Raw genomic sequence first — 17991 nt, forward strand, 5'->3', positions numbered from 1 at the left:
TATTGCTTCAAGTATCTGAGAAATAGACCTAATCAACTCCAACAATGGCCACTTTTAGGTAAAAATCATCATGAAAGGACAAGATCTACTAAGAGTTAACGGACAATTTCAGTCATGTTGACGTACTTGTAGATCTTGTTCTCCTGATAATTTTTGCTTTTAAAAGTTTCTATTCACATTTGTTTCTATAATACTTTTCAAGATAACAGGCAAAAACTAAAAACAAGAGTGCACACGCTGAAATGTCTCGCCTTCTTTACTAATCATTGATATTATGTTGATAGTCCTAAATATAAAGCTTTATTACAACTGTCACATAAACTTAACATTAACCAAGTAAACTAAACATTGACCAATGAACCATGAAAATAAGGTCAAGGTCAGATGAACCATGCTAGGCAGGCATGTACAGCTAACAATTCTTCCATACAACAAATATAGTTGACCTATTGCTTATAGTTTAAGAAAAACAGACAAAAACACAAAAACTTAACACTGAGCAATGAACCTTGAAAATGAGGTCAAGGTCAAATAAAACCTGCGTGACTGACATATAGATCATAAAATATTTCCATACACCAAATATAGTTGAACTATTGCATATAGTATTAGAAAAAAAGACCAAAACTCAAAAACTTAACTTTGACCACTGAACCATGAAAATGAGGTCAAGGTAAGATGACACCTGCCAGCTAGACATGTACACCTTACAATCATTCCATACACCAAATATAGCTGACCTATTGCATGCAGTATTAGAAAGAAAGACCAAAACTCAAAAACTTAACTTTGACCACTGAACCATGAAAATGAGGTCAAGGTCAGATGACACCTGCCAGCTAGACATGTACACCTTACAATCATTCCATACACCAAATATAGTAGACCTATTGCATACAGTATAAGAAAAACAGACCAAAACACAAAAACTTAACTATAACCACTGAACCATGAAAATGAGGTCAAGGTCAGATGACACCTGCCAGTTGGACATGTACACCTTACAGTCCTTCCATACACCGAATATACTAGACCTATTGCTTATAGTATCTGAGATATGGACTTGACCACGAAAACTTAACCTTGTTCACTGATCCATGAAATGAGGTCGAGGTCAAGTTAAAACTGTCTGACGGGCATGAGGACCTTGCAAGGTACGCACATACCAAATATAGTTATCCTATTACTTATAATAAGAGAGAATTTAACATTACAAAAAATCTGAACTTTTTTTTCAAGTAGTCACTGAACCATGAAAATGAGGTCAAGGACATTGGACATGAGACTGACGGAAACTTCGTAACATGAGGCATCCATATACAAAGTATGAAGCATCCAGGTCTTCCATCTTCTAAAATATAAAGCTTTTAAGAAGTTAGCTTTTGCCGCCGCCGCCGCCGCCGGATCGCTATCCCTATGTCGAGCTTTCTGCGACAAAAGTCGCAGGCTCGACAAAAATGGTAAAAATCTTCTTTAAAGGGCAATAACTCCATTAACCAGTTGACTTGAGATTTTAGCCATGATGGCTTATTTGTAGATCTTGTCATGCTGATCATTTTTGCTATTTAAAGTTTTTTTTTCTATCTATTATAATTTTCAAGATAAAAGGCAAAATTGCCCCCAAAAAATTGGTAAAAGCGTCATAAAAGAGCAATAACTTAAATAACTAGTTCTCTTGACAATTTAAGCCATTCATCTTTTTTGTAGATCTTGTCTTCCTGATTAATTTTTCCGGATTAATGTTTCTCTCTATCTAATATAGTTTTCAAAATAACAGGCAAAAATTCAAAAAATTGGTAAAATTTGATATTTAAGGGCAATAAGTACTATAAGAAAACATTTGACGGTGGACGTAAATGGACAACAGGAAGAGCTCAACATTCTGAACAGATTTTCTCTATTCATAGTGGTTTTCCAGATAATAGACGAAACTTGTTTTTTACCCTATGTTCTGTTTTTAGCCATGCAGGTGGGGTCATTGTACACATTTTTTGAACTAGATTACCCAATAATGATTGTGGCCAAGTATGATTTAATTTGGCCCTGTAATTCAGAGAAGATTTTTTGTAAAATATTAATAAAAAAACGCAATAAAAATGATTAAAATTGTCATTAAAGGGCAATAACTCTAATCAGAAGTCATCTGATGATTTCAGCTTTGTTGACTTATTTGTAGATTTTGACTTGCTGATCATTTTTGCTGTTTGAAGTTTCTCTCTATATCTATAGATTTCAAGATAATAGGGAAAAATGAAAAAAAATGGTAAAATTTGTAGTTTAACCCTTTCACCGACAAAACTCCGTTTACCGGGATTCACCCTTCAGACAGCTGACGATGAGTCCCGGATCGGAATACCTCTTTTACATTTCCCGCTAAAAACATTGAAAACACAAGTTATCTTTCTTTGTTGAATACCCAGATGAAAGTGTAAACATGGCGCTTCCGTTTGTTGAAAAGCATGTCAAAATCAGATGAAATTTACGGATTTTACTAGAATTTGAAATAAGGAAACATTTTTTTTTTTGAAAGAATATGGAAGAATTGAAGCCAGACTTGTATATTTTTTTAACATAAAATGCCGTTTTATGTACAAAAACACTTGGAAAGACATCGTTCAGTATAAGGAATTTGTACAACCTTGTTGAATTGTTCAAACTTTTGCCATTTTGGGTTAAAAATTAGGATTTTGGGTCAAAAAGTCAAATTTCAAGAATTTCATCTCTCTAATGCCGAAAATTCGCAAATTTTGATTTTTTATGAAGAAAAAATGATCAAAACATTAACAAAACTGTGTCCTAGTGTAAGTGAATAATATAAAGACATAAATAACTACAGACAAGTTTTTATTAATATTTAATATGAAGATCTCCCACTTGTGTCATAATAGCCAGGGAAGCCATCGTCTCAGAGTAGCTTCTGTCAGGCCGGCTATCGGTGAAAGGGTTCAAGGCAATAACTCTTAAAAGAAGTCATCTACCAGTTTTTGACATGAATAGACAATAGGTAGAGCTCAACATTTCTGACAAGTCAGATTTTCTTTATTTATAGCGTTTTTTAAAATAAAAGACAAAACTTGCATTTTACCCCTATGTTCTATTTTTTGCCATGTTGCCCATTTTGGTTGGCCAGATGGGTCATCAGACACATTTATTAAACTATCATTATTAGATATCCCAATAATGATTGTGGTCAAGTTTGTTTAAATTTGGCCCAGTAGTTTCAGGAGAAGATTTTTGTAAAAGTTAACTACGATGATGAACAACAAATGACGCCAAGTGATGAGAAAAGCTCACTTGGCTCTTTGGGCCAGGTGAGCTAAAAATTATAAGGAAGAAAAAAAAAACCCTTTTTCACATTGAGTCATTGTTTTAACTATCATCCATTGTGATAATGGTTATGTTAACTAGAAACAGGACATCATTTTGAACCTACTCCATCGATGGAGCAACACTTACCATTAACTGTTCCAATTGAGTCAATAATGTACTTGATGCACTTTGGAACATGTTAGGTCGTTCATTATCAACCCCTCCTTCCATTTTGTTCTTCATGCGTTGGAAAAGTCCTTTCCCACTGTCATTCTTACAATTTTCATATGTTGCCTTAAGATGTTCCTATAAAAATAACATGTACCCAATTTACAATACAATAGATACCATCCATTATACATATTCATAATTTACAAAACAATAGATACCATCCATTATACATATTCATAATTTACAAAACAATAGATACCATCCATTATACATATTCATAATTTACAAAACAATAGATGCCATCCATTATACATATTCATAATTTACAATACAATAGATACCATCCATTATACATATTCATAATTTACAAAACAATAGATGCCATCCATTATACATATTCATAATTTACAAAACAATAGATGCCATCCATTATACATATTCATAATTTACAATACAATAGATACCATCCATTATACATATTCATAATTTACAAAACAATAGATGCCATCCATTATACATATTCATAATTTACAAAACAATAGATGCCATCCATTATACATATTCATAATTTACAATACAATAGATACCAACCATTATACATATTCATAATTACGAAAAATCAAAAATTTTACTCAATTGTGTCCCATTATATTACAAACAGTTGTTTCTGGTGAAAATTTCTATACTACTAACCATTTTGATGCTAATTATGTGAAAGTTGAGGGGAGGTGGATAAATAGTTTTATTCATCTTTACACTTAAAGGCAAAATTTATAGAACTGCCAAAAATAGTTCAAGTTATAACAAAAATCACTTTTTAAGTTAAGTTGTCCAGTAAAGGAAAATAAATTTTAAATACATGGTATCAATAACAAGTCTTTTTGTGTGTTGTAAATTAGGAATATCAAAAGTTACAACCCTTCCACACAACTCTATTAGCTTAACTGCTAGGTAGTGTCCTATTAAAGAATAAAAAAATGTCCTGCTTAGGACTATTTTTTGGCCTCAATCTTAATATATTTTTGGCCTCTTTCTGTTTTAGTCTCAAGCATACCTTTGAAGATCATTCTTGTTGTTTGCATTGAATTTGATCTCATACATTTTTTCACTAACATTCTTTTACCTGAATAGTTGGTGGAAACATCCTGTTCATATCTCTCTGTCTTTCTATTACAAACTCTTTCAAATTCCTAATCATTTCTGTCAACTAAAATGAAAGATTATTTATTAAGAAAAAATATCCCTATACAATTCTATTAACTAAAATAAAAGATTATTTGTAAAAAAAAAATAATTTCTAAAAATTTTCCTGGATATGATACCTGATAATGTTGATACAACTACACAAAATATCATTGACTTACCATTACTGATCCCCTCAAACTGACCTTATCGGAATCTTTAACATTTAAACTAAGCAAAAAAATTCAAAGGGGGAGGGGGCATTAAACCATCATACACACCCTAGTTTACAATAGGAATAACTATTTCTGCCATACTGAAATGAATTGTGCACACTGACATATATATCTATATATATATACTCCATCACTATACTGGTACTATTTATAGTACGTTCAGCTTTTGATATGGTTGATAGTACAGTTCTTAGTTATGCTTAAAAGAAAACAGATAGTACTACTCTTATAAAAATATATGTTTATGTTACTGGAATGAAAACAATAGTATTCTTATACATTACCTTTGTTTCAGAAATCAAATGAAATTGTCTTTGTGCTGTATCCAGCTGATTTCTTGATACATTTAAAGACAGCAGTTCATCACAAAGTCTGCCAGTGAAGGACCGTAATGTATTCAGGATTCTCAGCTTGTGTCTCTCAAGGAGGTCCCACAAATCAACACTAAAATTGGATAACTTTAATATTTTCAATATGAGCTGAAATCTAGCTATTCATGTACATGTGTGTGTGTGCACAGATAAATTCTCTCTGGCAGAGCAAAATTAAATATCATAACTGTGAACATTGAATGTCATTTTATTTACGGATGTCATTTTATTTACGGATGTCATATACAACAGAAACTGAAGAAATTATAGAAAGCAATAGGAAAATTTGTATCTCTTATAGATAATTAACAATGAGGGCTGTTCCATAAAAATTGATAATATAGATGGTTATCCCATTTCCAGAGTGCCTTCCCTGGGTGCCATGTGTGTTTTAATGGAACAGCCATGAATATATATGGAACTTTCATCATAAGTTGACTTTTCTTCTCTTAACCTGACTTTTCTATCAATTACTTCTTTATATACATTTAATATACCTGCTTACATTTCTTATATAGATCATGCAAATCCACCATTATGTCTTATTTAAATCTGATCTTATCTGTTATATCTACTAATTAATTGCTGCTATTACGTCCAGAACATCTTTTCAAGTGTCTAATTTTTTGCAGTGAATCTTTCAAAAAGTTATATTTTCAACCTGAAAAGATTTGTTCAGCCTACCGATATGTCTCCCCTACACCATTTATTTACAAAGTGTCAAGGTGCATTCTCTTGTTTCTTTTATAAATCAATAAAATAACCAGATTGATATGTATAATGTACAGAAGTAAAAAAATCTGCAACCCCCTGTAATCTATTTTTATGACTTTCCTTCTTTATAGCAATTTAAAATACCAATATCTTGTTCCTATAAAAAAAGGATAGTAGTATTTGCCCTTAATACAAATAATGAATTCATCTATCTGATATGGTCCTTACCTAAAGAATTTGGTCCATACTATACTAATGCTGGTAGTGAGTGGTTCTGCCAAATCTTCATTGAAGTCAATCAAACCTGATGTAGGTGACTTAAAATTACCATATCTACGGACTGTTGCATTGTATGTTGAGAAACATAATCCTCCTTTGTGTTTCTCATCTTTTTTTACCTGAAATAATTATTCAAAATAAAAGAAGAATGTGTCCGAGGCCACAAATGCCCCTGCTCAAACTTTACAATTTTCCAAGTTAAAAAGAAGCATAACTATAGAACAGTAAGTGACTCACTGCTCAAATTTAAACTATGTCTGTATGTTTTGGTTCTTAGCATTGTGTGTGAGATTCATAAAATTTGAATAAAGAAAACTTAAGTTGGAGTGTTGAAACCAAAATTGGACGGAAGGACGGACGGACGATCAATGGGAAACACTTAATGCCCCAATTGTATACAGCGGGGCATTAATATAAAGAAAATTAGAGATGGACACAGATGATAACGTTATAAAGGGGCATCACTCGAGAACAGTAAAAGGAATGCCACCCAAATTTGAACTTGATCTGTGTTTTGTGGTAATAAGCATTGTGTATAAAAATAAAAGGCTAGTCTTATTACCATTAAATGCATATAGATATCATTGAAGTCTTTGTTTTGATATAAATAACCACAAGTAAATTTGATTAAACAATTAAATCAGAAATGTTCCTTGAATGTGTTATATTGAACTCTTGTTGGTTTTCAAGTAGTTGTAGTTTAAAAAAAAAGAAAAAAAAAGTGCCTGTCATTTCAGGTAAATATGATGTTCCTGTGGGAAATTTTTTAATTATTTGAAGCAATGCTCAGAATTAAATTGTAATTATAGTAATACAGTACATTCCGGTTATTTGCATAGCCTATTTGTCAGACAAAATTATGCAATAAAGCGGAGTATGCTTATATCCGAAATGCCAAATTACGGAGTCAAATAACATCGATAGAACAGATCAGTAAAGGAAATCCCTGAAGAAAGATGAACGTCTATAATCCAATTACAACATATTGAATGTTGATTTATTCTAATAAAAGTTATATGTCTTGTGTCATACATGTTATTTTATTTTGTATTATTTCAATAAAGATTATAAACACATTATGTTTTAGTTTATTTGCGTACCGACGTTTCCTTTACCAGTTTACCTGGGATACGAAAATAAATTCGTTCTAAAAATAGATTTGTTTCTATGACCTGTATGTACAATGTACATTGTTACGCTTTGATTAAAATAAACTGTTTAACAAAATTACACGGTTTATAATCATTTTAACAATAGATGTGTACTAAACTGCCTTTGATATACAATATTTACAGCTTGCAGAGTGAAGTAACACTGTTTATTTAACTTCCTTAGTTTCGTATATGCAAAGAAGTAATGGGGCCCTGTACGGGTTATTGGGTGGACACGAGTATTGAAAGTGAGAAAATATAATAATTAGAAGTAAATGCTCTTTTCAAAATATATCAAAATTAAATGATTGATGTATAAAATTCTTTAACCATATATAAATGCCCTGTAATATCTAACATAAATGCAGATCACCCCAAGCCCAATTACGAGAGTTCACATTGGATAATGATCGATAATTAGCAGGCGTTATTGTTTTTTAATTTCACCCCAAATGTAATCTATGGACAATGTTTGAAATCCAATCAATTATTTACACCTTTTTAGATAGAATGGTCAGTGTTTTTACAACAATTACCTGTTTGACATTTTTATGACCTCGAGGCTTAAAATAGAACATGGGAAACTTTACCTGTGTAGATATCGAGGTTTATTTTTAAATCAAATTCAATCATATAAACACTAAAGAAACTGTTTTAAAACTTTATTTGAATAACACACAGAAGTAAATATGAAATAATAATGAAAATAATGATGCATTCAAGAAAAATATACTCACCATTGTCGTTTCCGGTCAAAAATTTCGACAGATTTAACCAAGCATATCTAGATGGCGATAATTTTCTATGCAATAAACTGAAAGGCCACTTGTAGAGCTATGCATATAACCGGACAATTTAACATTAGATGAATGGGAAATGGTTTTGTGCAGGAGAAAATTATGCAATTAACCGAATTATGCTATTAAGCGGTATGCAATTAAGTGGAGTCGACTGTATAACCAACCAAAGCTGCCAAATTTAAAAGAACATGTATTTAAAGTTATAAATTTGAATAAAGGAATCACCATTAAGGAAATGTATTTTCTGTCTATATATGACAGTACACTTACAGATGAGCTCCAACCTTTGCAGGTATCTACAGCACTGTTGACAGCAACCTCTACACCTCTGTTTAATTGTGCTGCTATACTACTGTCTAGTTCATGGCCAACATCCTGTTGTAAACTGTCAAGTACTGGAGATAACTCTTCCTGTAGCCGTGAGGAAAAATCTGCTACTGCTGATTGTACTGTGAATCTGTCATTTTTGTTCTTAAAAACACATCAAATTAAATTATAGCTATATCAAGTCCTGAAGGAAAAATTACCAGAATAGAAAAAATTCAAATGCTTATCAAAAACTTTAATGGGAAGGGGTATATGAAATGTTTTTTCTACACTAAAAGTTGAAGGTAAGTCATTTTAAGACATTTGTGGTAACAATTGACCCATTATACATAGATTACATACACTCAAATCTAAAATATCACTACAGACACTGTCATAGCAAACTAGTTTAGAAATATACACAGCTTAATAAGGGGCAAAAGGAACACATACTGTAAGACCATTTTCTGTTAAGTAGTTCTGTATGTCATAGATAAAAACTGCAAGATTCTGTACGAGTCTTTTCGTGGCTTCTTCTCTCTTCTGATTAGTAATCTGTCTAATGAACTGTCTTACTGCTGGAATCTCTGTATCCTCCTCATCATCAAATACCTGAAATAATATTTATTGGTTGTATTGACCCTTTTGAACTCACTTTGGACATATATGCCCCTTATCAGCAGACAGTGCTACGAGCATATCCATCTCTAGTGAGACAGTGACTAGGAACCATAAAATACTTGAATACTTATTATAACATACATTTTAGGATCCATCAAATTCAAACCAATAATGGTATAAACATCAAAATATCAGATCCAATGTCAGACAATGCAGTCTGAATCCTTTTTCTGCATTCTCTGCACAATTTGTATGACCCAATTTTCATTTAAAACCCGTTATCATCAAAAGGTCATTGCTATTTTCAATTTAAAATGTTATATTTTAAAATAACTGCACATACATTCTTTTATCTATGTAGACAGAATTCTAACTTAATTGGAAGTGATCATATTACAAACTTCCCCATTTCATGATAATGCACTGAAGTAAAATAAAATTATATCAACTTTTGTATCATTTTTGTTTATTTGAATGAAGAAGTTCAAAAATGCTGGTATCCATATCTGAAAATTATTATACTTTTAAATAATACATACCATAGGTGGTCCATCATCTGTTAGTCTGTTATTCAATTTTTGGTATTCAGATGAACTAACACAGAAGACCTGAAGATTGTCACATGACCTTGTTAAGTCTTTATCATTGTCATCTTCATCACTGACATAGTCATCTTCCTCGTCTTCATCTATTTCTTCTTGAGTCATCTTTGCTTTTCTCTTCATTTCCTGCATTTACCAACAAAAATTACAATTTTACATCTTTAAAGTAAAGAAAGAAGTTATAATTTTCAATTACTACATTTTCTCTCTACCAAAATCTCTCTCATTTTTGCCTAAAGTACTATATCCAATGGCATTTATTTGTTGAAGAATGATACCAATAAAAGGACCTAATGGGATCTTTTTATTATAATTATTTTCAAACAGAAAGGGTCTGTTCAGCAGATCTGAAATTCCCTCAAATGGTACAACTTGACATTCTGAAGCTCCTGACCAAATACTAAAACATTTCATACTACAGAAGTTTAGTAATTTGTAATGACAAAATTTAATGTGCATTGGGTCTAATAGAAATTCAAATTGTTTTCAAACATGAAGTGACTGCCAGGAAGATCTGAGATTCACTTACATGGTACAACTCAACATTACAAAGTATCAGAATCATTCCTGAATACAGAAGCTGAGTAACATGTTACATAAGTTGTGGACGGACAAGGTCATTGTTTTTTTAAGGACATAATCCTAAGGTAAAATTTTAGTTATTTCGACAGTAAACTTGAAAAGGTCCTTCAAACTAAATAGTTTCAAGGTATAAATTATAAACAATATACATATTTCTAGTCTTTTATTGATTATTTGTTTGTGTTATATAAATAGAAAATGAACTGTTGACACAGAGATATGTCTCACCTATCGGCATAAAATTCAGAAAAATGAAAATCTGATGGACAGCAACATTGCTAATTAATTCAAAGTCACTGGACCATGTCCTATGGGACAGGGCCTCAAAATAGTCGTCAAACTGATGTGTACTCAAAGTAATGCAACTTCATAAAATATATCATTGATCTATCACAAGTAGATCCTATCAAACTAACTTAAGCAAAAAACTTAACAATTGTTGACACCGGAGCCGGAGCCAACACTTGAAAAGCAATCCTTATGTCTCGCTTAAAGGGACTTTCGTCGCAGGCCAGTCAAAAATCAAGTATTTGTTAACATGTAGTAGTGACAAAAGTGGAGTCAAAAGGAAAATAAATACTGAAATCTAACTAATTCCAAAACAATTTAACAATTGATACATACCCTGGAGCCAACACTTGAAAAGCAATCCTTGTGTCTCGCTTAAAGGGACTTTCGTCGCAGGCCAGTCAAAAATCAAGTATTTGTTAACATGTAGTAGTGACAAAAGTGGAGTCAAAAGGAAAATAAATACTGAAATCTAACTAATTCCAAAACAATTTAACAATTGATACATACCCTGACTCCAGCTTTATAATCCTTCTTAATGGCATTCCTGGCAAAGTTGGTTCTAGCTTTAGCACAGATCATATTTATTGTTTTCCGTTTGTGATTCATTTCAATTTCTAGTTGGTTCTTTTGTGACTTGATGTTTTCCACTTTTATCCCCTTTGCTTCCACAGCCTGCTGTTTCAATGATAACTTTACACTTTTTCTCTGTAAATCTGACCTCAATTCTTCTAACTGCTCATTTTCTTCCTATAAAAGATTCACTCATATTTACTTGCCACAAAAAATCAGTTTACTACATGCATTTATCTTACATTGTAATCATAATTACTACTTACATATCAGATATTTATTTTCAAACATTATCATTATAGTCATACTTCTGCTGATTGTTATAACTACACAGATGTATTTTTTTAATTTTTATTTACACTGATATTTTGTTTTGCCATCAATAATTATTTTGCTACATTTTTCACTGTTTACAGGAAAACAGCTACTTATAACTTGGAAATGTTATCTAATTAAAAGTTGTCAATGTACTTTCCCATTCAATTAAAAAAAAAAAAACGGAAAACACTGTTTTATGTAAAATGCAATTTTCCATTCCTTAAGGTTAGAACCAGTCAGAGCTGCCACTATTCTGTTTGAAAAAAAACATGCATGGTTTTTCAAAAATGACAGGGTAACAATACTTATTCTTCCCAATCCTATAACTTATGACAATAAATTCATAGTTATTCTTATACACAGGATCACGATATTTTGCTTACCTGTGTATCTACAAGTGAAACAAGTTCAGTAATTTCAGTGATATCTTTCTGCAGTTCATCAACAGCATTGGTCAGAGTACTAATGTCTACCAATAAACATTGTATCTCTTCCTTTAAAGTTCTCTCCGTCTGTTTTAACTCATCCATCTTAATCATCATCAAAGTCAAATTTTTATCAATACAGTCAGTCTTATCATCTAATTCCAACTCTCTATAGTATAAGAAATATAAGATACATGAATAGTAATGATTCATTTAAAGGTTTAATGAAGTATTTTTGAAATCTCCTCTATTGTCTCTTGTTTTGGTTTTGTGTTGTATGTTATGTTATGTTTTGTGGTTGTGTTGTTTTGTTTGGGGAGGGGGGCATTGTATTCTTAAATTTCTATCTTATTTGTCATTTAATCCACCACTCCTTTAGATCATTCTCCATTAGCCCTAACTAGTTACCATTATTACAATACACCTCAATTTTTTACCTGCACAACCCCACTGACAACCAAAACTTTCGCTAACTATTCCTTGTTGATATAAATGACATTTTGGTCTAAACAATATAAATAGATAGAACACTGTCATTTTTAATATCTTTTTACCGCAATAATCATGTGTATACCAAATATCATGCAACTGATGATTTCAATGTCAAATCAATAAAAGACTATTCAAACAATTTGCCATTTCACAATCTAAAGGATTATGGGTATTTTCATTGTTGTACACCAAAATGAAAACAATGTCAGGTCATTGGTTGAATTTCCATTGTTTAGGACATGGTTAGCCCATTGCCATGTTCTGGTGTACGCTTTGAATTTATTATCCAGAATGTATTGATTCTGAAATGTCTATCAATATTGATTAATGTGAAACATCTTGGTATGGCAGAATTCTACTGTATCAGAGCAATTTTAGTTTAAACACCTGACAAGCAGTCAAAAATCATCAAGATGCACTTACAATATATAAGGGGGTGGGAGGCTGGATCCACCCCTGATTGATCTAGCACTAGCAAGAATACTGTCTAACATATAAATGTTTTGGGTATTATTTTCACCTTATAAGTTCTGAAGGCTGCAGTACATCATTTTTGGTACAAACAAATGCTACATTTCCATACTGTCCATCCATCAGTAGCTGGCGACGAAAGTTATCCCCTAGTAATTCTTTGGCAGTTTTACTTGTTGAAGCTCTATGGACCTCTGCCACCACCAGAATAACAGAACAGTTTTTCAAGTACTACAAATATAAAATTTGGATCTTTTAAAAATGAATAAAGGTAAATTCTATGTTCTAAAATAGCTATTAAAACTTGTAGTAAGAAACTATTTGATAAAAAGAACTAATTCATCACAATTCTTGTAAAATCACACAAAAATATACTCAAAAGTTTTCTTCAGTTTAATTCACAAATTTTTGTACATTATGACTCTAAGTCAGGTCAATTTGCACTAATATATCAGTAAGCAACTTTAAAACAAGTGCTAATTTCAAACCATTCAAGTACTACTACAGCAAAGCAAATTTCAAGAATGATTTCATAAAGAAAATTAATTCCAACTTCAACGATTTCTATTTAATTTCTATGAGTGCCAAAAATACGTTTTCACCAATGTCGTTATGTGTTTCAAAATCTCGTTGAACTGTCTCTAATCCTAGTAGTCCATCACTTTTTGTTGGTATTTCCTCAGTTGGTTCGACATCTATTTCATAATTGTCGTCGTCAAGAATCCTTGTTTAAATTATTTTTGACAATTGAATCATCTGACTTGGATTCGGTCGTGATAACTTCACTGTCAACATTAACTTGTGACCCCAATTTGATCTAGAGTCTGCCTTGAATGTTGATGAGGTTTATCAAGGGAAAATCGTTGTCTTTGTTTCTATAGATGAAGCTTTCTTTTTTCTATTTTGTGAATTACATGAACCGGCACCCGTTCTAATAAAATAGTTAAAATAACAAGTTTATATCACTTTATTGCAATAACAAGAGGCTGTCGAGTGACAGCAAACCGGATTTTCCTGCAGAGGTCGAATCCTGAAAAGATGAGCAAGTATGGACCCCTATTTGGACCGATTTGAAAAGTGGGCCCAAAATCAGAAATCTAAATATATGTTTATTGATGGACAATATAAGCTTCCTTTTTAAAGGAGTTCATTTCATCAAAAAAGAAATATACAGCATTCAGAAAATTAGTTTTTACAAATAACAAACAAACTTGTCACAAAATTCTTCTAACAATTTACCAAAGAAAAGCAGAACAAGTCAAAATCGTGATTATTGAACTTGACCTCCATTTTGTTGTCAGTAACAACATATTAAAATTTAAAAAGGTTTGGTTGAACAGTTCATGAGTAAATGCACGGACACGACATTTTTTAAACTTTCAAGAACCGTAACTCCTGAACGGTAAAAGTCAAAATCGTCATTATTGAAATTGACCTCCATTTTGTTGTCAGTAACAACATATTAAAATTTAAAAAGGTTTGGTTGAACAGTTCATGAGTAAATGCACGGACACAACATTTTTTAAACTTTCAAGAACCGTAACTCCTGAACGGTAAAAGTCAAAATCGTCATTATTGAACTTGACCTCCATTTTGTTGTCAGTAACAACATATTAAAATTTAAAAAGGTTTGGTTGAACGGTTCATGAGTAAATGCACGGACACGACATTTTTTAAGCTTTCAAGAACCGTAACTCCTGAACGGTAAAAGTCAAAATCGTCATTATTAAACTTGACCTCCATTTTGTTGTCAGTAACAACATATTAAAATTTTAAAAGGTTTGGTTGAATGGTTCATGAGTAAATGCACGGACAACATTTGGTTGCCGCCCGCCCGCCCGCCGTACATCCCCAAATCAATAACCGACATTTTTTACACAAAAATCCGGTTAAAAACAACTTTTCTCCTCTAAAAAGATTTTATGGGGATTAGGGCTTGTCAAGATTGTTAATCAAACATCTTACCTGCAGGTCATTTAAATTTCGCAATAACCGCCTGTCATTACATGTGCATACTGATATTGGGGATTAAGAAATGATTGGTAATATCAGAAACTTTGCTGCAAGGGAATTCATTATATCCAGACATTTTGCCATGAATTTTTGATAGATTTTGTCAGGGTTTATTGGAAAGTTTCCCTATAATGGAGTTTTACTGTAGTTCATACCATTGTCCCTTAGACCTGTTAAGTCTACCTAATAACATCCTGTCTTAATACTGTAAATTCAGAAATTATTGCATATAAATATTAAAATAAGAAGATGTGGTATGATTGTCAATGAGACAACTCTCCACCAGAGACCAAATGACATGCATATGCATTTATTATCGAGAATGTTGAACAATGGACACAAATGAGAGATAAATTATTGTGATTTGAAAAACACTGCATAAAATTGATTTTAAATGTAATTAATTTTGCAACACCCATCTCTTTGCAAAAATAAAAAAAATCGCAAAAAATTGAATAATGGTAGTTTGAATCAACAGCAGTCAAATGTATATAACGGTCGTCTTGGGAGATCCAAGACAACTGACTGTATAAGAAAGGTAACCTTTGAATCAAGGTTAACAAGTGAAACTGTGAGCTACTGCTCACTGATGATACCCCCAGCCCAAATATGCATTTGTTGTTGAGTGATGAATCTGAAAACGCATCACACAGTATAGCTGACTTATATAAACCCTGAAACCAAATTTCAGAAATCCTTATGATGTAGTTCTTGAGAAAGAAAATATTCATGGGACGGACGGATCGACGGACGGATCAACAGAGGTAAAACAGTATACCCCCACTTTTTTAAAGCGGGGGTATAAAAATGAAAAGGTACTAGTAGTAGTAGTACTATAGTAGTGGGATTAGAAGAGGGTAACCTGATAAGACAGCTTTTTTCTAAATAGAGGTGACCTTTATAGCAGGTTTGACTGTAGTTATGACTTACATCTTTAGCTATCCTATCTCGGGCAGCATTTGAATCCCTCACACCTGGCAAGTCTACCAATGTACAACCATTACTACAAACTGAACAATGTGGTATACGTATTGTTACAGATTTAATAATTGGCCAATACTGTCCACCTGTCTTCGATGATGTATTTTCTATATATTTGTCAATCTTATTTCTGAATGTCGATGACTGAAAAGGAAAATGGTAAATAAATTAGTCTTTAACAAATATGGGTATTATAACACTTTGGTTTTTAAATACATGCATGACTACTGTGACGATTTTTATCAATAAAATTGCTGCTCATCTTGTGCTTATATTACATATATTGTTGTTAAAAAATGTATTAAGCTTTACTATTACAATTTCATTTTTACATTACCATGGGTTCTGAGAAACAAAGCTAATACAAAAATTCATCAATGTCAATCAAACATGAAATGAATGTTAGGGCAAATAAAATGTCTTTGATAAAATTTGTACAGCACATAAGGACTGTCATTGTGAAAAATTACCCATATATTAAATTATGGGTTATAAAGTAACAAAATTACACTACACCCAACCTAGGCTAACATTCAGATCAACAAGGGTAAATCAATAAGCCCCAGCCATATTTGTTTTATAAAACAAGAAGTCATCACTACCTAGCTGCTAACCAAATATGAAGTCTTTCCGTTCAGTAAATGGAGAAATTTGTGACAAAAAGAATACTGTGGATTCATCATTATTCGGTGGATACCAATTTTCATGGATTTCATGGGTAAAGGTAAAACACAATTTACAATGATCAACAAAGTACATACTGTCTACACACTTGTATACAGGCATTGGTAAAACCAAGGTTAAATCAAATATTCATAAAAATACCATTTTTCCTCAATACTTTGAAATTGATATCCATGAACTATAAATGAATCTACAGTAAGTTTATTCAACATATAGAAAAATTCAAAGTATCGACTAAAAGGAAGTAGGTGTCAGACAGACCAGAAAAGTATTTGGACCTTTAAAGTACTTATACTTTGCAATACATCACTGTCAAACAGCTTACCGAATATAGTCATTCTGCTCAATAGTACGCGAGAAAGTGTGAAAGAAATATTTGTTGAACAAACTGTTGGAAGATAGATGAATGAAATATAGCCCCCAGGACGAGAGTGGGTTACAATATAATTAATAGTATAATTTACACTACTGGACTTGATAGTTTCAGTCTTTCCCAAACATCTCGTCACAGGAGTGGGTCTGGACAACTGTTCAAAAGTTTCAAATTTTCCATACACAGCTCTCATCTTCAGAAAAGCTACTCCTGCCTCTGTTTCTGGGTCAGGTTTAACTTTCTTAATTTTTCCATTTTTATCTGTTAGGTCCTTTTTCAATAGTTGAAGTTCATTCTCCCATTCCTGAAATTGAATACTAATATTTTCAAAAGTGTTAGAGTATCATAGTCCATTTATTAAGTAATTAACAGCAAGTGACTTCACATCTTAAAGTTTCTTACATCTGTTAAGTCTACCTAATTATATCCAGTCATGAATAAAAAGCAAAACACAAAATATAAATTATTAAGCTAATTGATGTTTGTTGGGGTTTAATGCCACAATCAGCCACCTTGACTTTATCATGACCGCTAGTATTTGTAGGTGATGAAAGCCAGATTGTTAGGGTTTAATGCCACAGTCAGCCACCTTGGCTTTATCACGCCGGCCAGTATTTGTAGGTGATGGAAGCCAGAGTACTCACAGAAAACCATGACCTTCTACAGGAAATATGCAACTTAATGTAAGTTTAATTTTTTTTGTATTGTTAACAAGTCTACTTTTCAAATAATTTAATTTCAGTTGTTTAATAATGTGACCTAGGTTATCCCACTCTTATTATTAACTGGTTGGACAAATCCTACAACGTGGTGCATGTTTTTGGTGAAACTTATAATTTCTATCTGATTTTTTTTTCAATATCAACTATCAAAGCAAGAAAATATTGTGATATTTTATCATTTTTGTATCTACTTATATAATAAGATATGTATTCAAAGTGTTCAAAAGTATTCAAAGAATTTGGAGACAACTTGTAAAAAGAGTGTTGATGCAAAAGAAGAAAGTAAACCTCTTTTTAAATGGTTGCATTTGCTGCTAGATTAATAAA

At 32.0% G+C, this 17991-nt stretch overlaps 1 protein-coding gene across 1 annotated transcript in view; it reads right to left on the reverse strand.

Moving 5' to 3' along the window:
• The window catches only part of LOC127702839 (uncharacterized), a 91729-nt gene that overhangs the window by 7436 nt on the left and 66302 nt on the right, over positions 1-17991 (reverse strand). Inside the window, exons 15-26 of the mRNA XM_052207142.1 lie at positions 17034-17246; positions 15835-16029; positions 12941-13122; positions 11887-12097; positions 11123-11362; positions 9680-9868; positions 8973-9131; positions 8484-8684; positions 6212-6381; positions 5183-5342; positions 4604-4687; positions 3457-3615 (exon numbers count right to left, since the gene is read on the reverse strand). Coding sequence (XP_052063102.1) covers positions 3457-3615; positions 4604-4687; positions 5183-5342; positions 6212-6381; positions 8484-8684; positions 8973-9131; positions 9680-9868; positions 11123-11362; positions 11887-12097; positions 12941-13122; positions 15835-16029; positions 17034-17246 — 2163 coding nt within the window. The remainder of the gene's footprint in view (positions 1-3456; positions 3616-4603; positions 4688-5182; positions 5343-6211; positions 6382-8483; positions 8685-8972; positions 9132-9679; positions 9869-11122; positions 11363-11886; positions 12098-12940; positions 13123-15834; positions 16030-17033; positions 17247-17991) is intronic.

The sequence above is a fragment of the Mytilus californianus genome, unplaced genomic scaffold (assembly GCF_021869535.1).
Source record: "Mytilus californianus isolate M0D057914Y unplaced genomic scaffold, xbMytCali1.0.p SCAF_5, whole genome shotgun sequence".
Lineage (NCBI taxonomy): Eukaryota > Metazoa > Mollusca > Bivalvia > Mytilida > Mytilidae > Mytilus > Mytilus californianus.